At 38.6% G+C, this 25,240-nt stretch overlaps 1 protein-coding gene across 1 annotated transcript in view; it reads left to right on the top strand.

Moving 5' to 3' along the window:
• Positions 1–25,240, top strand: part of FBXL13 (F-box and leucine rich repeat protein 13) — a 209,862-nt gene that overhangs the window by 19,112 nt on the left and 165,510 nt on the right. Inside the window, exons 4-7 of the mRNA XM_061166528.1 lie at positions 12,416–12,483; positions 13,315–13,469; positions 14,842–14,951; positions 16,864–17,028. Coding sequence (XP_061022511.1) covers positions 12,416–12,483; positions 13,315–13,469; positions 14,842–14,951; positions 16,864–17,028 — 498 coding nt within the window. The remainder of the gene's footprint in view (positions 1–12,415; positions 12,484–13,314; positions 13,470–14,841; positions 14,952–16,863; positions 17,029–25,240) is intronic.

Genomic DNA, 25,240 nt, shown 5'->3' with positions numbered 1-25,240 from the left:
AAGAAGAAGGATGGGTAGAGAGTAACATTGGATCCTAACCAGTGTCTGCAACAGAGAGACGAAATAGAGGGATAGGATATTTCTGTCAAGCTGGGATGATTCTGAGGCACCAATACACTGGGAAGAACCCATTTGTTTGATCATAAATGATCTGCATCATGATATGTGAATCTCAATGACTGTATCAAGCACAGGATTTTGATCCACTATGGAGTACAGACATCTGCAAAGTGTGTTCTTGGAAGTGTTTTGGGACAACCTCAGGAGCTGGAGAGGGAAGATCCAGGGGATGGCATTCTTGGTCCTTTCCTCCTTACCCCTTATCCTCTAGATAGTCCTGCATTGAGAATAATGTCACATGAAAAAAAGCTTGAAAACCACTGCTGTAAGATACTAAAATTATTAAAATCCACTGATCCAGAAGGGTAAACATTGTCAATATTTTGAAACTGACCTCATAAAACACAATCAGATTGTGTCCAATGTCTAGCTGGAAGCTGATAGAGAATCTTTAAAAGTTTGCACAGAATTCTAAGAGACACTGTAGCTACTTCAAATCTCAAGTTTCACTTGAAAAGAAATTCTCAGAGATATTTCATGACATTAAAAGTACAAAATATTAGCAGCAGATCCAGATTTAGCATGGGATATGACAATTCACCAAGGCATAGAAAGAATGCCCACTTCATAAGTCAGAAAAAACAGAAACTAGATATAACTTTGCAAACTGCACATGTGTATTGTTGTTCAGTTGCTAAATTGTGTTTGACTCTTTGCAACCCCATGGACTGTAGCATACCAGGCTCTCTTGTACTTCACTGTCTCCTGGAATTTGCTCAGATTTATGTCCCTTGAGTTGGTGATACTATTAACCATCTCATCCTCCACCATCCTCGTCTCCTTTTGCCTCCAATCTTTCCCAGCATCAGGGTCTTTTCCAATGAATTGACTCTTCACACCAGGTGGCCAAAGTATTGGAGCTTCAGCTTCAGCATCAGTCCTTCCAATGAATATTCAGGACTGATTTCCTTTAGGATTGACTGGTTTGATCTCCTTGCAGCCCACGGGACTCTCAAGAGTCTTCTCCAGTCCCACAATTCACAAGCATCAATTCTTTGGCACTCAGCCTTCTTTATGGTCTAACTTGCACATCCATACATGACTATTGGAAAAAACAGAGCTTTGACTACACAGACCTTTGTTAGTAAAATGACGTCTCTGCTTTTTAACACATTGTCTAAGTTTGTTGTAGGTTTCTTTTCAAGGAGCAAGCATCTTTTAATTTCATGGCTGTAGTCACCATATGCAATGATTGCTTCCCTGGTGGCTCAGTGGTTATGAATCTGCCTGGAAAGCAAAAGATGCATACAGGAGACTGAAGTTTGATCTCTGGGTTGGGAAGATCCCCTGGAGAAGGAAATGGCAACCCACTCCTGTATTCTTGCCTGAAAATTCCATGGCCGGAGAAGCCTAGCAGGCTACAGTCCATGAGGTCGCAAAAGAGTCAGCCACAACTTAACGACTAAACAATCCCAAGGCATTTTAAATTATAGTACACCAAATAAACATTAGTTTTGTTCCCCCTTCATTTTTCTTTCCTATAGTTATAACTGCTAGTCAGAGAGATTTTAATGTTTTGATAAAAATGTTTTACAGATCACAAACAATCGCAATTTTCCTCATTGATAATTAAGAGTGCTTTGCATGGTTTCAGCATTTTTTATGGTGCAGTCATTTATCATGGCTTCACAATACGCAGTCCTTCACAGCAAGGACAGCCTGTTTACATGCCCATTTTAATAATAAACATTTGTTTGTTATTCTTTGTCAAGAGAAGAATGAATACAAGAAACCATAAGCCAAATAATTATAAAAAGATAAATTGTTCTCATAACAGTAGATAGTTTAACTGTGTGTTCCAAGATGAAAGAATTGTCTATTGTTAAGAAGGAAAAATAGCTTCACAGACTTGATTCTCATTTCTTAGGAAACGAAATCTCTAGATGGGCCTACTAATTATAAGAAGAAAAGGCATTTATAGCATTAAAACATTTTTATTATAGAAAAAACACATAACTCAAAAGTGAGGGTATATAATAATCTCCCTTGTTCAGCTTAAATAATAATCAATATTTTGCCAATTTTCTTAATTATTCTCCTCTCCACCTTTGGTCTGGACTATTAGAAAGTAAATCCCAGGAGTTGTATTACTTTTACTGGTAGATACTTCACTGTGCATCTTTAATAAGAAAAGGCATTTTTAGAGAATATTGTACTCAGTCACTCAGTCATGTCCAACCCAATGGGCTGGAGCCCACCAGGCTCTTCTGTCATTGGGATTTCACAGGCAAGAATACCAGGGTGGGTTGCCCTTTCCTACTCCAGGGGATGGGACACCACTGAACAACTGAACAACAACAACAACAACAACTCAAGGGGATCTTCTCTACCCAGGGGTGGAATCCACATCTCCTGCTTTGGCAAGCAGATTCTTTACGACTGCGCCACCTGGAAAGCCCTGACAGAGAACACAGCACAGTGCAATTGTCTATGAAACGCAATGAAACGAGCAATAATCCCTGAATATCATCTAGTACTGACTACATTCAGATATATACATATAGACTCCATAATCAGTCCATATTTGGGTTTTCCAAATTGCCTCAAAAATGCCTTTTTACATATGGCTCTGTTAAGTTGAAATCCATACAGGGTCCACATATTATACTTGGTTGTTACATATTAATATCTAATATCTCTAGTAATCTGCAATAGTTCTTTCTTCTTTTTTTCCCTTGCCACTAATTTATTGAAGAAAATAGACCACCTGTCATATAAAAGGTCCCACATTCCATTTCCTTTAATTCCTTTCATTTGTTCTGTTTCTTGTATTTCCTGCAAGTGTGCAGGTAGATCTACAAACTTGATATTCAGGTTTGTTTTTCCTTTTGTTCTCTGGTAACAAGAATACTGCAGAGCAGATGTTGGGCTCCTTCCAGTGCATTGTATCAGGAGGCACCCATGGTCTGCTTGACCCACTTTTAATGAATCTTGATTCTTACAGACATTAACTAATTGGTTATTAGTTTCATCCTATAATACCTATATAATGGTTTTGAAATAACTATACAAGAGGACTACTAACCATAGAACTATGGAAAGCAGTTTAAGACAATTACTCAGTTCTTTTTGCTTTGAAGATGTATATATCCTACCTGGTATTTTCATTAAAATAATATTTTTTTGTTATTTAAAATAATAATTGTTTGTGTTGATGGTCATCTTTTCTTTCTTTGCTATAATTATGCTTTTTCAATTACTTTTAACATTACATGATGGCAAAATCAAAGCAATAAAATGAGGAGTATTCAGGGAAGTACTGCTTCCTTTCCAGCCTCTTTATCTACTGTATTCCATCCATTTCTCTAGGTAACCAATTTTAGTAGCTTTTAGTGTATCTCCCCACTGTTATTTTTGAAAAAAATGTGAGCAAATACACTATATCCCCCTTCCCTTTTACTTCTTACACCAAAGTATCAGACTGCATATAGCCTTCTATTCTTGCTGGCAGAGAGAGCACTTTGTTACCAAACTTTAAATGAAAGATACAGACTTAAAAAAAATCTTACTGATACAACAAACAAAGCTTAACTATGAAAAGGAAATTTGGGGTTTTAATACTTTGGGAGAAGCACACAGACCTTGTTCCCCAAACAAGATAACCATATCCTATATCCTTGCTGGTTTACAAAAGTATTCGTTCTCTTGTGAGAGTGGGTGGATTACTATTTCCTGAGCAGGCATTAAGACAAGTGTCACTGTAATCTGGAAGGAATAAAAATTTAAAAAAATACAAATAATGAAGATATGCAGATATGCATATGAAGATATGGAGATGATACCCCTTTAACGGCAGAAAGTGAAGAGGAACTAAAGAGCCTATTGATAAAGGTGAAAGAGGAGAGTGAAAAAGCTGGCTTAAAACTCAACATTCAAAAAACAAAGATCATGGCATCCTGTCCTATCACTTTATGGCAAATAGATAAGGAAAATGTGGAAACTGTGTCAGATTTCAATTTCTTGGGCTCCAAAATCAATGCGGACAGTGACTGCAGCCACGAAATTAAAAGATGCTTGCTCCTTAGAAGAATAGCTATGACAAATCTAGACAGTGTATTAAAAAGCAGAGACATCAGTTTGCCAACAAAGGTCCTCATACTCAAAGCTATGGTTTTGTCAGTAGTCATGTATGGATGTGAGAGTTGGATCATAAAGAAGGCTGAGCACTAAAGAATTGATTCTTTCAAACCATGGTGCTGGAGAAGACTCTTGAGGGTCCTTTGGACTACAAGGAGATCAAACCAGTCAATCCTAAAGGAAATCAACCCTGAATATTCATTGGAAGTACTGGTGCTGAAGCTCCAATACTTTGGGCACTTGATGCAAACAACCGACTCATTGTAAAAGACCCTGATGCTGGGAAAGATTGAAGGCAAGAGGAGAAGGGGGCGACAGAGGATGAGATGGTTGGATGGCATCACTGACTCAATGGACATGACTTTGAGCAAACTCAGGGAGATGGTGAAGGACAGGGAAGCCAGGCATGCTGCAGTCCATTGGGTCGCAAAGAGTCGGACATGACTTAGCAACTGAACAACAACAACAAATGAAGATATGAAACTAGATTCATACTGTTTACTTTAGGATAAGTTTAAGTGTAAAGGTAAGTAATAGTAGCTAATGATATGGCATAATGTATGTTTTTCTGCTATGTATGGCATTTGAGACTTCTAAAGAACATCTTTGTAAGGTTTTAATTTCATTTAAGTTGTTTCAAGGAGTTTCAGTTCAGTTCAGTTTAGTTCAGTTCAGTCGCTCAGTCATGTCTGACTCTTTGCAACCCCATGAACCACAGTACGCCAGGCCTCCCTGTCCATTTCCAACTCCCGGAGTCTACCCAAACCTATGCCCATTGACTTGATGATGCCATTCAAGGAGTTTACCTAATAAAATTTGCAATAGATATTTACATGTTTAACAAAAATGGATTTTTCCAAGTGGTACTGAATTAAATATGTTTATTAAACATAGCTCTAAAATACAAAGAGTAGTCACTGTTTCCTTCCATGTACAAAAGCCCCTTGAGCATTAAACAGTCTTTCAATAATACTGAGGTCAAAAAATAAAACTACTCATCATGAGAATTCTAACATTTTATGTCATGCCATGATACCTATGTTAGACCCTGCTCACTTCTTCATTAAAGGCATGGTTTCTTTTTTACTATTATTGTTTTTACTATTAACTTTTATAGCCTATGAAAAATAAATATTTTAGAACTGGGAGGAATTTAAATTAATTCACTCCACCCTGTCTTAGTCTGTTCAGGATGCTGTAATGAAAATATCATAGACAGAGTGGTTATAAACAAGAGAAATTTATTTCTAACAGTTCTAGAGGCCGGGAAGTCCAAGATCAAGGTACTGGTAGATTTGATGTCTTGAGAGCCTGCTTCCTGGTTGATATACTGCCATCTTCTTGTTACAATCTTACATGGCAGAAGGGGAGACTGAACTCTCTGGGGTCTCTTCTCTAAAGACACACTTCTTATTCATGAGAGCTCCACCCTTATGACCTAATCATATCCCAAAAGCCCCACTTCTAAATACCATCCATTATATTGGGGATTAGGTTTCAGCATATGAATTCTGGAGAACATAAACATTCAATCATGTGACATGCCAGGCTGGATGAATCCCAACCTGGAATCAAGATTGCAGGGAGAAATATCAACAACCCAGATGTGCAGATGATACCACCCTAATGACAGAAAGTGAAGAGAACTAAAGAACCTCTTGATAAGGGTGAAAGAGAAGAGTCCATATAGTCAAAGCTATGGTTTTTCCAGTAGTCATACCGATGTAAGAGTTGGACCATAAAGAAAGCTGAGCAATGAAGAATTGATGCTTTTGAACTGTGGTGCCGGAGAAGACTCTTGAAGAGTCCTGGACTGCAAGGAAATCAAACCAGTCAATCCTAAAGGAAATCAACCTTGAATATTCATTGGAAGGATTGATGCTGACGCTGAAACTCCAATACTTTGGCCATCTGGGGTGAAAAACTGACTCATTGGAAAAGACCCTGATGCTGGGAAGGACTGAAAGAAAAAAGAAAAGAAGGCAAGATGGTGGGATAGCATCACTGACTCAATGGACATGAATTTGAGCAAACTCTACGAGACAGTGAAGGATAGGGAAGCCTAGTGTGCTGCTAGTGGTAAAGAACCTACCTGTCAATGCAGGAGACATAAGAGACAGGGGTTCAATCCCTGGGTTGGGAAGATCTCCTGGAGGAGTGCATGGCAACCCACTCCAGTAGTCTTGCCTGGAGAGTCCCATGGACAGAGGAGCCTGGCAGGCTCCAGAGCATGGGGTTACAAAGAGTCAGATACGACTGAAGCGACTGAGCACACACGCAAATAAAGTAAGTGTCTTACAAAGTTTAAAATTAATGGGACCAATCACTACTGACATTAAACAGCCATGAATTTGGTATGTTTGTAAGCTGGAATTAATGATTTGTAATGGCATTTCATTATCCTTTCATTTATTTCAAAATTTCCCCATAAAATTAATTAATTGATTAAAAAAATTTCCCCAGCTCTCAGCAGTCTGGGATACAAGTAAGAGTACTGATTTGATGTTGTTGTTTAGTCATTAAGTCATGTCTGACTCTTTTTGCAACTTGCATGGACTTGTAGCCCACCAGACTCCTCTGTCTATGGGATTTACCAGGCAAGAATACTGAAGTGGGTTGCTATTTCCTTCTCCAGGGGATCTTCCCGACCCAGATATAAAACCCATGCCTGCATTACTAAGCCACCAGGGAAGCTCAACATCTCATTGCTAACAGTATTGATATCCCAAATTTCACTGCTTCCAGCCCCTATCTGGGTAACACAGAGGTTGGTTTTTCCTTAAAATTCCAATCAGTTGCTCCTGGGAATCCCAAAGCTGTTCTGTGTGAATTCAAGAATTCCAAGATTGTTTCTGTCCCAAACCTGTGAAACCATCTAACGGTGGAGTCATAGTACTGCTATTCTTGACTTCCTAAGAGCTTTGATGTCTAACTTGAGGTGAAGCTGCAGGCTCCTTTAACCACAAATCCTTATGATGCCAAAATAGCACTCCTTTCACTGGATTCCTTGCTCTACTCAAACCATACCTGGTGGTCACACTGTTCAAAAGAGATAACTTTTATAACTTTTCTGAAGATGTCTAGTAAGTCAAACTTGTACTTTGAGACTAAGGCCACATTTATTTATGTGCCCAAATATTACCACCATCTTGCAAGGACTTAAAACCTTCCATTCATTTTCCCACCAGTTTTGAAATAAAGTGCTTCTTGATAAAACTTTATTTTGAGGGTCTGCATTATTTCAAAACCTGGCATAATGTAAGATTTTGCTAGGTAATACTTTTATATCACATGATTTCCGACTTTCAAAATTTAAAGTGGCATGAAATTTGATGGCACTGTGCTGTGTGTGCTGTCCAGAAGTGGGGGGAATGCCTTGCCTTATTTTGTGTTGTACACCTCATAAGAGCAAGTTTTTGGATTTTGCTGTAGTCTCTTCTCCATAAGGCTCAGACCCACAATCCATGGGGCTGAGACAGATGTCATGCAGCTCCCCCTGCACCAATCCCAAAACTCTGATTTTACTCCTCTGGATTCCTTTCCCCCATGAAGATCAGAATTTAGTAAAGAAAGACTTCAATAACTTATGTTCTCCCCTCACCACAGACAATTTACTTGTAATACCCACTAAAAGCAAGAATTTTCAAATGTCATTGAACATGAGGCAGAATATCAGGGGGCACACAGGCCTTTCTTATATGCCTAAAATTGACTTCATGATTAACATGTGCATGCTGTATCTATTAACTTATCAAAGCATTTACAGCAATGAGCAAATGAGAAAAATGCTTGACTTAGAAAAGTAGAATTCTGAATTCTGGGAAGTTGGTATGTATTTGAATCAAACTTATCTCTACACTCAATAGATAAGACCATGATAGTCCCTTGGACTGCAAAGAGATCAAACTAGTCAATCCTAAAGGAAATCAACCCCGAATATTCATTGGAAGGACTCATGCTGAAGCTCCAAAACTTTGGTCACCTGATGCAAAGAGCCGACTCACTGGAAAAGACCCTGATGCTGGGAAAGATTGAAGGCAACAGGAGAAGGGGCCAGCAGAAGATGAGATGGTTGGATGGCATCACTGACTCAGTGGACATGAATCTGAGCAAATTCCAGGAGATAGTGAAGGATAGGGAAGCCTGGCATGCTGCAGTCCATGCAGTTGCAAAGAATTGGCCATGACTTAGCGAGTAACTCAACTGAATTCCATCACCTCCACTAGCTTTGTTCGTAGTGATGCTTTCTAAGGCCCACTTGATTTCACATTCCAGGATGTCTAGCTCTAGGTGAGTGATCACACCATCGTGATTATCTGGGTCGTGAAGATCTTTTTTGTACAGTCCTTCTGTGTATTCTTGCCACCTCTTCTTAATATCTTCTGCTTCTGTTCGGTCCATACCATTTCTGTCCTTTATCGAACACATCTTTGCATGGAATGTTCCCTTGGTTTCTCTAATTTTCTTGAAGAGATCTCTAGTCTTTCCCATTCTGTTGTTTTCCTCTATTTCTTTGCATTGATCACTGAGGAAGGCTTTCTTATCTCTCTTTGCTATTCTTTGGAACTCTGCATTCAAATGGGTAGCTTTCTTTTTCTTCTTTGCTTTTGATGTCTCTTCTTTTCACAGCTATTTGTAAGGCCTCCTCGGACAACCATTTTGCCTTTTTGCATTTCTTTTCCATGGGGATGGTCATGAGCCCTGTCTCCTGTATAATGTCATGAATCTCCGTCCATAGTTCATCAAGCACTCTATCAGATCTAGTCCCTTAAATCTATTTCTCACTTCCACTGTATAGTCATAAGGGATTTGATTTAGGTCATACCTGAATGGTCTAGTGGTTTTCTGTTTCTTCAATTTCAGTCTTAATTTGGCAATAAGGAGTTCACATCTGAGCCACACTCAGCTCCCAGTCTTGTTTTTGCTGACTGTATAGAGCTTCTCCATCTTTGGCTGCAAAGAATATAATCAATCTGATTTCGGTGTTGACCATCTGGTGATGTCCATGTGTAGTCTTCTCTTGTGTTGTGGGAAGAGGGTGTATGCTATGACTAGTGCGTTTTCTTGGCAAAATTCTATTAGCCTTTGCCCTGCTTCACTCCGTACTCCAAGGCCAAATTTGCCTGTTACTTCAGGTGTTTCTTGACTTCCTACTTTTGCATTCCAGTCCCCTATAATGAAAAGGACATCTTTATTGGGTGTTAGTTTTAAAAGGTCTTGTAGGTCTTCATAGAACCGTTCAACTTCACCTTCTTCAGCATTACTCGTTGGGGCATAGACTTGGATTACCGTGATACTGAATGGTTTGCCTTGGAAACAAACAGAGATCATTCTGTCATTTTTGGGACTGCATCCAAGTACTGCATTTCAGACTCTTTTGTTGACCATGCTGGCTACTCCATTTATTCTAAGGGATTCCTGCCCACAGTAGTGGATATAATGGTCATCTGAGTTAAATTCACCCATTCCTGTCCATTTTAGTTTGCTGATTCCTAGAATGTTGACATTCACTTTTGCCATCTCCTGTTTGACCACTTCCAATTTGCCTTGATTCATGGACCTTACATTCCAGGTTCCTATGCAATATTGCTCCTTATAGCATCAGACCTTGCTTCTATCACCAGTCCCACCCACAACTGGGTATTGTTTTTGCTTTGGCTCCATCTCTTCATTCTTTCTGGAGTTATTTCCCCACTGATCTCCAGTAGCATATTGGGCACCTACCAACCTGGGGAGTTCCTCTTTCAGTATCCTATCATTTAGTCTTTTCATATTGTTCATGGGGTTCTCAAGGCAAGAATACTGAAGTGGTTTGCCATTCCCTTCTCCAGTGGACCACATTCTGTCAGACCACTCCACCAGGACCCGTCTGTCTTGGGTGGCCCCATGTGGCATGGCTTGGTTTCACTAAGTTAGACAAGGCTGTGGTCCACGTGATCAGATTGGCTAGTTTTCTGTGATTATGGTTTCAGTGTATCTACCCTCTGATGCCCTCTTGCAACACCTACTGTCTTACTTGGGTTTCTCTTACCTTGGACGTGGGGTATCTCTTTACGGCTGCTCCTTACCTTGGACTGGGGGGTATCTCCTCATGGCTGCCCCTCCTGACCTTGAACGGTGGAGTAGCTCCTCTTGGTCCTCCTGCGCCAGTGCAGCCACCGCTCCTTAGACGTAGGGTAGCTCCTCTAGGCCGCTGCCCCTGACCTCGGATGTGGGGTGACTCCTCTCGGCCGCCACCCCTGACAGCTCCTCTCGGCAGCCGCCCCTGACCTTGGGTGAGGGGGTAGTTCCTCACAGCCACGCTTCTGCACGGTCTGTCACAGTGATGGTGTGATCATTCACCTAGAGCCAGACATCCTGGAATGCGAAGTCAAGTGGGCCTTAGAAAGCATCACTATGAACAAAGCTAGTGGAGGTGATGGAATTCCAGTTGAGCTACTTCAAATCCTGAAAGATGATGCTGTGAAGGTGCTGCACTCAATATGCCAGCAAATTTGGAAAACTCAGCAGTGGCCATAGGACTGGGAAAGGTCAGTTTTCAGTACAATCCCAAAGAAAGTCAATGCCAAAGAATGTTCAAACTACCGCACAATTGCACTCATCTCACGTGCTAGTAAAGTAATGCTCAAAATTCTCCAAGCCAGGCTTCAGCAATACATGAACCATGAATTTCCAGATGTTCAAGCTGGTTTTAGAAAAGAGAGAGGAACCAGATATCAAATTGCCAACATCTGCTGGATCATCAAAAAAGCAAGAGAGTTCCAGAAAATCATCTATTTTTGCTTTATTGATTATAGCAAAACCTTTGACTGTGTGGCTCACAATAAACTGTGGAAAATTCTGAAAGAGATGGGAATACCAGACCACCTGACCTGCCTCTTGAGAAACCTATATGCAGGTCAGGAAGCAACAGTTAGAACTGGACATGGAACAACAGACTGGTTCCAAATAGGAAAAGGAGTATGTCAAGGCTGTATATTGTCACCCTACTTGTTTAACTTATATGCAGAGTACATCATGAGAAACACTGGGCTGGAAGAAGCACAAGCTAGAATCAAGATTGCTGGGAGAATTATCAATAACCTCAGATATGCAGATGATACCACCCTTATGGCAGAAAGTGAAGAGGAACTAAAAAGCCTCTTGATGAAAGTGAAAGAGGAGAGTGAAAAGGTTGGCTTAAAGCTTAACATTCAGAAAACTATGATCATGGCATCTGGTCCCATCACTTCATGGGAAATAGATGGGGAAACAGTGGAAACAGTGCCAGACTTTATTTTTTTGGGCTCCAAAATCACTGCAGAAGGTGATTGCAGCCATGAAATTAAAAGACGCTTACTCCTTGGAAGGAAAGTTATGACCAAACTAGATAGTGTATTAAAAAGCAGAGACAGGGGACTTCCCTGGTGGTCCAGGGGCTAAGACTCCTCACTCCAAATGCAGGGGGCCTGGGTTCGATCCTTGGTGGGGAACTAGATCCCACATGCCACAACTGAAAGATCCTACGTGCCCCAACTGAGACCTGGTGTGGCCACATAAATAAATACAAAAAATTTAAAAATAAATAAATAAATAAATAAAAAGCAGAGACAGAACATTGCCCACAAAGGTCTGTGTAGTCAAGGCTATAGTTTTTTTCAGTGGTCATGTATGGATGTGAGAGTTGGACTGTGAAGAAAGCTGAGAGCCAAAAAATTGATGCTTTTGAACTGTGGTGTTGGAGAAGGCTCTTGAGAGTCCCTTGGACTGCAAGGAGATCCAACCAGTCCATCCTAAAGGAGATCAGTCCTGGGTATTCATTGGAAGGCCTGATGCTGAAGCTGAAACTCCAATACTTTGGCCATCTCATGTGAAAAGTTGACTCATTGGAAAAGACCCTGATGCTGGGAGGGATTGGGGGCAGGAGGAGAAGGGGAAGACGGAGGCTGAGATGGTTGGATGGCATCACCAACTCAATGGACATAAGTTTGAGTAAACTCCGGGAGTTGGTGATGGACAGGGAGGCCTGGCGTGCTGCGATTCCTGGGGTCGCAAAGAGTAGGACATGACTGAGTGACTGAACTGATACTTCTTCTAGAAGTCTGTTCCTATCTCCCTAGGCCTAATTTTACTTTCCAGATGCAATCACTGCTCTCATTCTCTTGTATATCTTCCAGAGGTAGCCTGTGCGTTCCATTTATTTCTAATGCTTGTTATTTCATGTCTTTCTTCATTTTAGGTGACTCCAGAATTAATGATAAAAGCATGTAATTTTTATAATGGGCGTTTACTGAAGACCCACTTTTAGTAAGAACATGAGTTTTATATATTATTCCCTCCTCTTTGTGTTCTTATTCTAGAGATTCTCCATATGAAGAACAACTCACTTTTGGCCAGTTGTACTGATTTTATCTATTTAATCTTGTTTTCACCATTTTATATTATATATTTCTTTTATATTTATTCAGCTTTTACTTAGTTAAAAGATAGTCTTTGCTTCTTCAAGGTACCACTTTGTCTTTTTTAAAATAGAACTTCAAAACTGAAAGTACAGGTCTATAATCCCCTTATCTGAAATCCTTGGAGACAAACATATTTGGAAATCTAGATTCCCTTTCTTAAAAAAATTTTTAAAAAGGAAATCTCTGTACACACTGTGTATTATATAACATCTTAAGTTGTGTCTGAGATGGCACACTGGAACCAAACATATCTGAACACATTAGTATTCCTACAATAAAACATATTTGTATATTCTTGCTAAGGGAAATGAAGAAATACTATGAACAGTTATGTGTCAGATTCTGAGAAGTTTTGATGCAAAATTTAGGTCAGGTCTAGCTTTGCCTCTAAGTAGGTTATGGGAGAAAAAAAAACAAAAAAGAGTTTCAGTTTCACAGCTTTGGGGGCTTTAGAAATGTATACAAGGGAAATGCAAGCTTCAGGGAAATGCAAGCTTCAAGAAAATGCAAGGACTGACTGTAAATAAAACAATGCAAATAATTTAACAGCTTTCTTGAAGCTGTGGTTTTTGAGGAGGTAAAGGAGGCCCAGTATATTACTTCTTCTCTCTCTGTTTATTTACTAATGTATTACTGTAACTTCAAAATATTATATTCCTGTATTTTCTGCTTATAGCACATGGAAAGAGATAGCAATACCTCTTACAAATGATGATGAAGTTCTGGCTGAAAAAATGGAAGCAGCAATAGTATATGACAATTTCAGACTTAAAAAACATGTATTACATCACTGGCACTCTTATGTGAAAAATAGAAAAGAACAACTTAGAGGTAAATCCTTATACAGTAACAATTGGTTTTTGTTTTCATGGATCCAAAGTTTCAACAAACTTAACAGTTAAACATAATTTTTACTAGAGAATTTATTATTTTTATGTCTATAAAACTGTCATGAAATGTAAAGTCACTAATTTAAAGTATTTAATGAGATTTGTCTCAAAGAGTTTTAGTGTAATAGAAAGCAGGCATATTCAAAATAAAATTCTATATCTATTTGTGTGATATATATACAAGTTTCAATATAAATAGGGAGCTACTATTAACTTTTTTTTACAAAATAAAGAATTGGAATAGAAAGGTAGATGGACAGATAGATATCAAAATTGTTTTTTATAAAGAGCTCTTTATTCTTTATATTTCATTTAATGAATTTCTGAGAAAACTTAAAGAAAAATAATTTTCTTTTACTTAAACCCTTGATAGTTGTAATGAGCGGACAGTGCATGTATGTGCTCTTTAGAGCAGGAATAGAGATTTCATGCAGCTAACTACATATTGATCTGTTTATGGCTGCTGCGAATCAGTAAATCCTTTCCTCTTGATTGGCTCCTATTGGTACCTCAGAGTGGACTCTGATGATTTTTTTTTTTTTTTAATTTATTTTTTCAGTGGGTTTTGTCATACATTGACATGAATCAGCAATAGATTTACACGATGATTTTAACATAAGGGTAGTGGTGGTGGTTTAGTCTCTAAGCCGTGTCTGACTCTTGCAACCCCATGGACTGTAGCCCACCAGGCTCTTCTGTCCATGGATTTTCCAGGCAAGAATATTGGGGTGGATTGCCATTTCCTTCTCCAGGGGATCTTCCCAACCCAGGAATCGAACCCAGGTCTCCTACATTGCAGGCAGATTCTTTACCGACTAAGCTAGGTAGTGGGTCTTTATTTCTGAGAGGAAGCAATTAGCTATAGTTAAGAATGGTGTCCCCAAGGCCTGCCTTAATCATCCTCCTTCCTGGCTTGGCCCCTGTGCTTGAGCTTTGGACCCCTTCTTAAACATACACATATATATGGCAATCTATTTAATCACAGGGTATTTAAAAGTACTATCTCATGACTCTATTTCTATGAATAAATCTGGAAGTTCTGGTTTTATAAAGAATAGATTTGTTAAAAAGGAAATGCTATATAACTTGGCATTTTGCTATGTCTATAATATCTTAATTTATAAGGGCAAAGGTGATGTTTACAAGTTAATGAAGTCTCAGCAGTACTATATATTGCTGTCAAAAGTAATCAATTTCAGATGCAATTAAAATAAAAACTATCAGACACAGCATTGTTTCATACTATAAACCTGATAGAATATTAATTATAATACTGTGTAATTATATACAGTAATCTAATGCATTTTCTTCAGATGCACTATTGCGGATACAAAAGATGTTCCACTGCTACAAGATGATAATTACCCTAAATAAATGGAGGGATAGAGCAAGACATAAGTTTAGAAAGAGAGAAGATGAGCTGGTATGGCATATTGTAAACTTATTTTTTTTTAGAAACTGAACTTTGCTGTTACATTGATGTTGTCCCAGATAATAATGCTATGTGTGGAAAACACTAACAACTTGAATATTATATACTTTTAGTGGGGTCCTTGTTCTTTCAATTTAATAATCTAAATGCCTCCTCACTTACCCAAAATATTTCCTAATAAATTTTGCTCTTTCATTTGAAGTTCAACATCAAGGAAAAATCTTTTTAACATTTCACTTAAATTTGTTGATAAAGACACTAAGAATTTTGTTTAAGCAAGTGTTTAGGTGGAAATAAATGTTTAAAGTGGAAGAGAAATGGCTTGCTATGATTATAATAGAAATAAATGATAAAGACTAAATTTATTCTTTTCCAGATAAAATCTTAATACTAAATTATCTTTAAAACTACTAAATTTCTACACTTGAATCATTCTTAACTGGGACACCTATTAGAAATTAAAGCAGTCAAAACAGAGGATCCAAGCAAACTCCTCCAAACTTATAATAATAAAAACATCTCTAGTTTGCTTTAGCTATCAGTATAGTAGATTATAATTTAATGTTTTTTTAGAATATTCACAGTAACTACTAGGAACAGATACAGAAACATGCTGGAATTTTTGTAGTTACATTATTTAGTTTGTAATGCTTTACTAATAGTCTGAAATATAAAGTCGGGATAAATAGAAAAGAGAAAAATAGGAAGAAATTAAACCCCGTTTTATGGTTCCTGGTGAAAAGGTAACTGCGTGACCAGGCTGCCATTTATATCCCCTTAAACTGAATGTCCCTGAGAGAAGGCAGAACTGTTCTCTTTAGCCATCCCCATATACTAAACATAATGTTTTGTAGTAATTGATATATATACATAAATATATATGATAGTGTATATTATATATGACAGAGTAATAGTATCCTTAATATAAATGAAAGTAGTGAAAGTGAAGTTGCTCAGTCGTGTCCGACTCTTTGCGACCCTGTGGACTGTAGTCTACCAGGCTCCTCTACCCATGGGATTTTCCAGGCAAGAATACTAGAGTCGATATGCATTAAATAGTTAATTGAGTATTTAAAGAAAATGTTTTATTTTAGCTATGTGATTTCTTGGCCTAACAGCACTACTGCATTCACTAGGGTGGAGTGAGGATGAGGTGTCCGCTGGGAGAGAGCCATGCGCCAGCTCTCCGTCGTGCGCTCTCCCTCAGGCTCCAATACGCACACACATTACGGCAAACGCGCGTGTGTGTCTGGGTACAGCCCTTCTTTGCCCTTTAGGGTTTTTTCCTTGATTATGCACTTTAATGAATGTATTGAAAGTAAAAATGGGGATTTACTGTAATGATACATCAGGCAATTCTCCAAATTCTTTCCTTCTGACATTTTTAAAAGAAAAACATTTATACATATACATTGTTTTTTTCCATTTTTGGTGCCACACGGTTTCTAGCATCTTAGGTTCCTCAACCAGGGACCTTAAACCCAGGCTCTTGATAGTGAGAGGGTGAAGTCCTAACCATTGGACCAGAGAAGAAGTCCCCTGACTCTCCTCTTATAGCTCCAGGGTAACCCTTACCTTTCCATGCCCCAAGTATCAGTTCTGTCATTACCAGAACCTTGACTCTGTGGGTTTCAGCTTTCTCATTTCTACAAGAGAAGGCTGGACCACATCTTCAAGGTGACTGCCTATGCCAGTATTGTATGACAACTAGTGGAAATGATCTATAATGCTTTGGTGGTTCAGAGACTATTACATATGCTCTGGACAATGATAATTTATATAATGACAATGATGATAATGTTTATTTGGTGCTATCATTGTATCAAGCATTGTGCTTTATATGTATCATCTCATTTAGTCCTTACAACAATTCCATGGAACCTGTAAATTATTTTCATGGCAGATGCTAAAGCATGAACTTCAATTACAAAAATTCTCCAAGTTAAAATTCAAAACAAGGTCTAAAGAAGAACACGTTTTTCCTGAACAATTTGTGTCTGAAGGCTTTCTTGTACGTGGGATTACTGAATTTGACATTTCACAGTTACCCAAAAGAGCAATATTACAGGTTCGTATGAATTCATGTCTTAACTAGTTGTTTTGATAATTTCTTAAAGGGTGGTTTTATGAACCTTGTATGAATGATGGAAACCATATTTTGAAGAAAAAATATTTTTTACAACTACCTTTGGGTTATCTCAGTTTTTGAAAGTCAGCCATTTGGATGGCTGTAAATTGTTATAATAATCAAAAGTGGAGAAATTAAAGAAATAGTAAATAAGAATGAAAAAAATGTCCTTCTTTTCTTCCTTGTTCAAGAACATGTTGTCATTTAAGGTACAACAGATTTTAGATGCTTCACTGCATACCTTTTAATTTCTAATCCCTAATCCTTTAACCTTAGTGTTACACCTACACTCTGGAATGTAAATGGGGCTTGTCATAAAGCAACTTTCAGTTAGTTAAATATATTTATGCCTCTCATCTTTCTTCCTTAGATTGTGAGTTTATAAAAACAAGAATCATGTATCTATATCTTATAACTCATTGAATTGATCTCTGAAATGTAAACCATAATTCCAACTACTGGTTATATTCTGTCCTATTTTGATAAATATGTAATCCCTATTTTGTGGGACTACCTGATAAATGGTGGAAGAATTGTAAAATATCACCTTATTTTGGTTGATGGCAGATTTACATTATAAAATCCCATGTAGTAAACCCATCTTTCTAAATGTGGAACTGAGCTCAAGTTATTTTGGGGAATAAGATATATACCTGTATATATATTTCATCTCGCACTTTATGTATAGCACAGAGTCAGAATGAGGACATTTTTGTCCACTGTTTCTTCTTTATAAATTGCCTGTTCACATCTTCTTTGTGTTTAAATTGGAATTCCTATAATTTTCTTACAGCTTATAAGAGAACCCTTTATATACTGGTAGTTTTCACCTTTTGTCTGGAATATATTTGAAATTTTTTTCCCCTACACTTAATGTGCTGTGCTTGGGTGCTCAGTCGGGTCAGACTGTTTGTGGCCCCTGTGGACTGCCAGGCACCTCTGTCCATGGGGATTCTCCAGGCAAGAATACTGGAGTGCCATGCCCTCCTCCAAGGGATCTTCCCAATCCAGGGGTCGAACCCAGGTCTCCCGCACTGCAGACAGATGCTTTACCGTCTGAGCCACCAGGGAAGCCCTTAATGCCTACACTTCATGCTTGCTTTCAGTTTTGCCCATGGAGTCTGACCAGAGAAAATTTAAAGCTTTATGTAACAAAATCCATTACTATTGCCCTGATTATTTCTTTTTGTGTCATATTAATATGTCATTCTTAGCTATTTTTCTAAGCCATATCAAACTCCTTCCTAAAATTATGTAGCTGTTTTTTCTTTGAACTCCTATATGTTGACTGCTAATGTTTGCTTACATTGTAAGCACCTGAATTTTCAATTCATTTCAGATTATGCCTTAAAATATTTTTTATCACTTTACATATAAGAACCTAGCAAGAGTATGCTTTCATCTTCCTCTTCCTGTGCTTCATGCTATTATTTCCATGTACTTTATTTTTATGTATTTATAAACCCTACACTAGAGTTTATTTTTCCTTTAAAGAGTCAATTATATTTCATCCAATGTGTATTTTTAATGTTTAACAATCTCAAACAGGAAGGTTGCAAGTGCAATACAAAGTACTTTTTTTCTGAATGATTTGAGAGTAAGTTGTTGACATGATAACCTATGACCCCTAAATATCACTGGAGTTTTCACTATATATAAGGGCATCCTCTTGAAGTTAGCCATCAAAATCCTTGGATCTAATTTGGGTATCCCCAGTTGTCCCAATAATGCAAAAGGATGCAATCCAGAATCACACAAGAACAGCTGATTACCATGGCCATTTGTCTCCTTGAGTCTGCCTTTCTTTAATTTTCATTCCTTGACATGAAAATCAGGCCAATTTTATTGTAGATCTCTTATTTTAACTTGTTCTGTTTTCTCCAGAATAGATTCAGGTTGTGAATTTTTATTAGAAATACCACAGACATTAGACTGTGCTCATCTCACTACATGATACAGAATTTGGATTTGCCCAGGACTGGTGATTTCACAGGTGATTGCTTGTTTAAGGTGGTGTCTGCTTCTCCACTGTTCAACTGCCCTCTTTGAAATGGATATGCATTTTGCGAGGAGGTGCTTTACAATTATGTAAATATTCCCATTCCTCATCAACCTTTCAGTTTATTTATATCTGTATGACTCATGGTTTTCTATTTTATTCAATGAGATATATAATCTGTTACCAACACTATTTATTTTGAAGCTCAAATTCTTCCAGATTCAGAAGTAGGAGTCCTTTCAAGTTGCCTTCTATGTCCCTTTGACACATAACTATTATCCTCTGAGCACTTCCCTACTTTATAGCACAGCATGATATCCCCAGATAGTTGGTACCAAAAACAGATTGATTATATGCAGCCGAAGATGGAGAAGCTCTATATAGTCAGGAAAAACAAGACCTGGAGCTGACTGTGGCTCAGATCCTGAGCTCCTTATTGCAAAATTCAGACTTGAAGAAAGTAGGGAAACCACTAGGCCATTCATGTATGACCTAAATCAAATCCTTTATGCTTATATAGTAGAAGTAACAAATAGATTCAAAAGATTAGATCTGATAGAGTGTCTGAAGAACTGTGGACGGAGGTTCATAACATTGAACAGGAGGAGGTGACCAAAACGATCCCAGAAAAAAAGAAATGCAAGAAGGCAAAATGGTTATCTGAGGAGGCCTTGCAAATAGCTGAGAAAAGAAGAGAAGCTAAAGGCAAAGATATACCCAACTAAATGCAGAGTTCCAAAGATATAGCAAGGAGAGATAAGAAAGCCTCCTAAAGTGAACAGTGCAAAAAAAAATAGAGGAAAACAATAGAATGAAAAGGCTAGAGATCTCTTCAAGAAAATTAGAGACACCAAGGTAGCTTTTCATGCAAAGATGGGCCCAATATAGGACAGAAACAGCAAATAACGTAACAGAAGCAGAAGAGATTAAGAAGAGGTGGCAAGAATACACAGAAGATCTGTACAAAAAAAGTCTTAATGACCCGGCTAACTACGATGGTGGTTATCCTGGAGTGTGAAGTCAAGTGGGTATTAGGAAGCATTACTAGGCACAAAGCTAGTGGAGGTGATGCAATTCCAGCTGAGCTATTTCAAATCCTAATAGATGAATCTGATAAAGTGCTGCACTCAGTATGCCAGCAAATTTGGAAAACTCAGCAATGGCCTGGAAAAGATCAGTATTCATTGCAATCCCAAAGACAGGCAATGCCAAAGAATGCTCAAAGTGAAAGTGAAAGTCACTCAGCTGTGTCCAACTCTTTGTGACCCCATGGACTATAGAGTCCATGGAATTCTCCATGCCAGAATACTGGATTGAGTAGCCTTTACCTTCTCCAGGGGATCTTCACAACCCAGGGATTGAATCCAGGTCGCCCGCATTGCAGGCAGATTCTTTACAGTTGAGCCACAAGGGAAGCCCAAGAATGTTCAAACTATCATTCAGTTGTGCTCATTTCACATGCTAGTAAGGTAATGCTCAAAATCCTTCAAGCTAGGCTTCAACAGTACATAAACTGAGAACTTCCAGGTGTACAAGCTGGATTTAGAAAAGGCAGAGGAACTGGAGAGCAAATTGCTAACATCTGCTGGATCACAGAAGAAGCAAGGGAATTTGGAAAAACATCTACTTCTGCTTCATTGACTACGCTAAAGCCTTTGTGTGGATCACAACAAACTGTGGAAAATTCTTAAAGAGATGGGAATACCAGACCATCTTACTGGTCTCCTGAGAAACCTGTATGTAGGTCAACCAGCAACAATTAGAACTGGATATGGAACAACAGACTGGTTCAAAACTGGGAAGGGAATATGTCAAGGCTGTATATTGTCACCCTGCTTATTTAACTTACATGCAGAATACGTCATGGAAAATGCCAGGCTGGATAACTCACAAGCAGGAATCAAGATTGCATGGAGAAAAATCAACAACTTCAGATATGCAGATGACACCACCCTAATGGCAGAAGAGGAACAAAGAGCCTCTTGATGACAGTCAAAGAGAAGAGTGAAAAAGATGACTTAAGACTCAACATTCAAAAAACTAAGATCATGGCATCCAATCCCATCCTTCAATGGCAAATGGATGGGGATAAAATGGAAACAGTGGTAAATTTTATTTTCCTGGGCTCCAAAATCACTGTGAATGGTGACTGCAGTCATGAAATTAAAAGATGCTTGCTCCTTCGAAGAAAAGCGGTAACACACTTAGCGTATTGAAAAAGCAGAGACATCTTTTTGTCAACAAAGGTCTGAAGCTATGGTTTTTCCAATAGTCATGTATGGCTGTGAAAGTTGGACCGTAAAGAAGGCTGAGTGCTAAAGAATTGATGCTTTCAAACTGTGGCGCTAGAGAAGACTCTTGAGAGTCCCTTGGACAGCAAGGAGATCGAACCTGTTAATCCTAAAGGAAATCAACCCTGAATATTCATTGGAAGGACTGATGCTGAAGGTGAAGCCCCAATACTCTGACCACGTGATGCGAAGAGCTGATTCATTGGAAAAAACCCTGATTCTTTGAAAGATTGAAGGCAGGAGGAGAAGGGGATGACAGAGGATGAAGTGGTTTGGATGGCATCACTGACTCATCATGGACATGAGCTTGAGCAAACTCAAGGAGATAGTGAAGGACAGAGTAGCTTGACATGCTGCAGTCCACAGTGCTGCAAAGACTTAGTGACTGAACAACAATTTGCCTTCTGTGTCCCACTGACATGTAACTATCATCCTCTGAGCACTTCCCTACTTTATAGCACAACATGTTCCAGTCTCCACTTGTACTTTCTCTGCTCCATCCTGGATAGGTCATTTTTCTAGAACTCTTTGAATCGTTTTGAAAGGAGAATTGTACATAGAAACCAAGATTTGAACACTACCTGTGTTCATTGCCGTTGGAGTGTTGCTTCTCCCGTGTACTCTTGGTAGAACTAGAGATTCTATAAGTAGATGCACACATATACACATTTCCTCCATATGTACATATATCTATGTGCTTAAAACCTACATGGCATGTGAATACTTCCAGTTCAGTTTATCACCACAGGACTCATTCTAATCTTCTCCTTTTCTGTATCTGCAATGTCCTTCTCCAACAGTGAGAATCCCAACTCTCATTATTCTTCATGTATTTACTTATCTGATCACTCCCCTGTGTGTAAGCAGTCACACATGTGGCTGCCACTGCCCCCTCTGTGTGGATACCTTCTTCATCCTGCTCAGGCTCTGACACCCCTTGCCACTCAGAGACCCTCCTCATATGCTTGGACTTTGACATTCTATGCAATTGCCCTTTCCCCTATGCAATTGCCTTCCTAATTTTGTTTGGGCTAACACTCCCTGCACTGAGTACCTTCCTATGTAGATGCCCCCTTACCCTACTCAGGTTCTGAATCTCTGTGCATAGGCTGCCCCTCTTTGGGAATGCCTGCCTTATACTAAATAGGCCCTGTCACCACATGTCAACCTTCTCTCCCAACATAGCTGCTCTCCACATCCCCCTTGCTCCAGGTATCTTACACAGAGTTCTACTTCCTTAATTCACCCTCTTGTCTTGTTCAGGCCCTTATATCCCACAATGGCTGTCCCTCCTTAGGGACTTCCCCCTCATTCCTTGCAGACTCCAATACCCTACATGGTTCTTCCACAGGGATTAGTGCCCTCTCATTCTGCTTGTCTCCGTCTGGGCTGAGCAGATGTCCTTTTCTTGGGCTCCAGCATCCCACAGTGAGCCATGCTTCCTAATTTGTCTTCCTCTTTCCACTGAGGCTCTGATATTCTACTGTGGGCCATTCCCCCTTGGGGACATGGGGGAACATGTCCTTACCTGTTCCCCCAAGGGACACCCTCCTTACCTGTCTTGGTCTCCAAAACCCTGTGCAAGGAAGGCTGCTCCACTGAATGGATGCTCCCCAAGTTCTGATGCCTTGCTTTGGGCAAACAGAGCCCCCATGAGCCCCTCACCTTGGCACAGATGCTTCTTTCGCTTGGACCAATCTAATGGCTTAAGGATTGAACTGCGTTGAAAGAAGAAAGTGAAAGGGTAGTGGAAGAGATCTTTTAATGAAATTAAAGATACAGAAAAAAGTATTTTCTATTTTTCCACAAATTGATTGATTGTGGTGTTCTTTCTTCTAGTTTAGATTTGAGTTTTCATCTGGAACCATTTTTCTTCAGCATGAAGAACCTCCTTTAACATTTCTTGAAGCACATTTCTGTTGGTGCTTAATTTTCTCAGCTTGTATTTTCTCAACCTTTAAAAATTTCGTTCATTCCATTTAAAAGATGTCATTCTATTATCTTCTGTATCATTGTTTTAAATGAGAAGTCAATGGAATATTTTTCTTTATATGCATGTGTCTTTTTCCTTTCTTGTTGCTTTGAAGACTTTTATTTTTATTACTGACTATTCAGCAAGTTGATTTTGATATGCCTTGTAGTTTTCTTTGTGTTTGTCTTTCTTGGAATTCAGTGAACTCATAGATATATATGTTTATATTTTTCAGAAAATTTGGAAAGTTTTCAGCCATTATTTCTTCAAATATTTTTCATTCTTCTTTATCTTTCTGGGACTACAATTGCACATACATTAAACAACTTAGTATTTCCCCACATTTCACTGAGTTCCTTTTCCTTTTTTAAGACTTTTTTTCCTTCCTGTGCTTCATTTTGAATAGTATTTATTGTAATGTCTTCAAGTTCAGCACAGTAAATATGCAACTGTTTTTTAAAAAGTCATTAACTTCTGTTTAATTACTCATAAAATTAGCCCAAAAAGGCACCAATGATTTGTATAGTAGATGGCCTGCAACATACTGCTGAATTTTGGAAGTAGGATGAACTTACAATGTTTTAAAATTCTTACTAGCTTTCATTAACCTGCTTTTTCTTCAGCTACCTTAAAAGGGGAAAAATGCATCCAGTCAATCTTGAGTTTAGAAACTGTTCAGGAAGAGACAGAGAGGATGGCTGCAATAAACAATAACTTCCTCAGAATGTAGAGCAAGGAAATTTTTGATTATTAGTGACATTTGGCTAAGTTGCTTCAGTCGCTTCCGACTCTGTGCGACTCCATAGACGGCATGCATGCATTGGAGAAGGAAATGGCAGCCCACTCCATTGTTCTTGCCTGGAGAATCCCAGGGACAGAGGAGCCTGGGGGGCTGCCATCTATGGGGTCACACAGAGTTGGATATGACTGAAGTGACTTAGCGGCAGGAGCAGCAGTGACATTTGGCTAGTTTTATAGTAGGGATTTTTAATTTTGTTTTTATTGTTGACTGCATAACTTCAAAATAATTAAACAGTGCTTGTTTAGGGGGAAAAAAAAAAAGCAGTAGTGTCTAATCTGCTATTAAGCCATTCCAGTGATTTTTTTTCACTATAGATGTTACATTCAGCTCTAGAAGTTATTTGGTTCATTAAAACATTTTTCTACTTTCTCTTTCATTTTTCTTTGAAATCCTTGAGCATTTTCATAATAGCTGTTTTAAAGAACTTGATTACCAGTTTTATTATCCCTGTAATTTCTCTATGTGTTTACGTTCTAAACTTTCCTCTTGGTTATGTGTTGTGTAAGATTTTCCTTCTTCTTTACAGATATTATAATTTTTTAATTATCATAAGCTAGATGTTTAGTAAGTTACATTGTTGAGTGCCTATTTCCTTTAAGAAGCATTAACTTGGGTTTTGCAGTTAATTTACTTGAAGACAGGCTTCATCTTTTCTCAGCTTATACTTAAGCTTTGTTAAGGAAAGACTAGAATAACATATTTTTATGCTAGTTTATCCTTACTCTTATCAAGTGACCTTCCTGGATCTTTATTGAATGCCCTAAGTGTTCTGTGACATGTCTCTACTCTGATTTGTCTCAATTTGTAAATTTCCCAGTCCAGTATGAACTAGATTTGTACTGTTTACAGATTCCTGGTACATGCTTTGTCCCCAGGAGTGGTTTTCTTGTTCAGCCTCAAGGCGTGTCCCCTGCACAGACACACTGTTTAAAATGCAGTCAAAGAGGCAAGGATCCCTATGCAGAATTTTTGAGCCCTCTTTTCTGTGTAACTTCCACTTTTCCAGCACTTTGCCAATAAATTCCAGCAACCTCAACATCTTGAAACCCCATTATCTATTTCCTTGACTTAGTGAGCCTGCCTGGCAC

This window comes from Dama dama, chromosome 18 (genome assembly GCF_033118175.1).
Source record: "Dama dama isolate Ldn47 chromosome 18, ASM3311817v1, whole genome shotgun sequence".
Lineage (NCBI taxonomy): Eukaryota > Metazoa > Chordata > Mammalia > Artiodactyla > Cervidae > Dama > Dama dama.
This window is presented reverse-complemented; position numbering and strand designations above follow the sequence as displayed.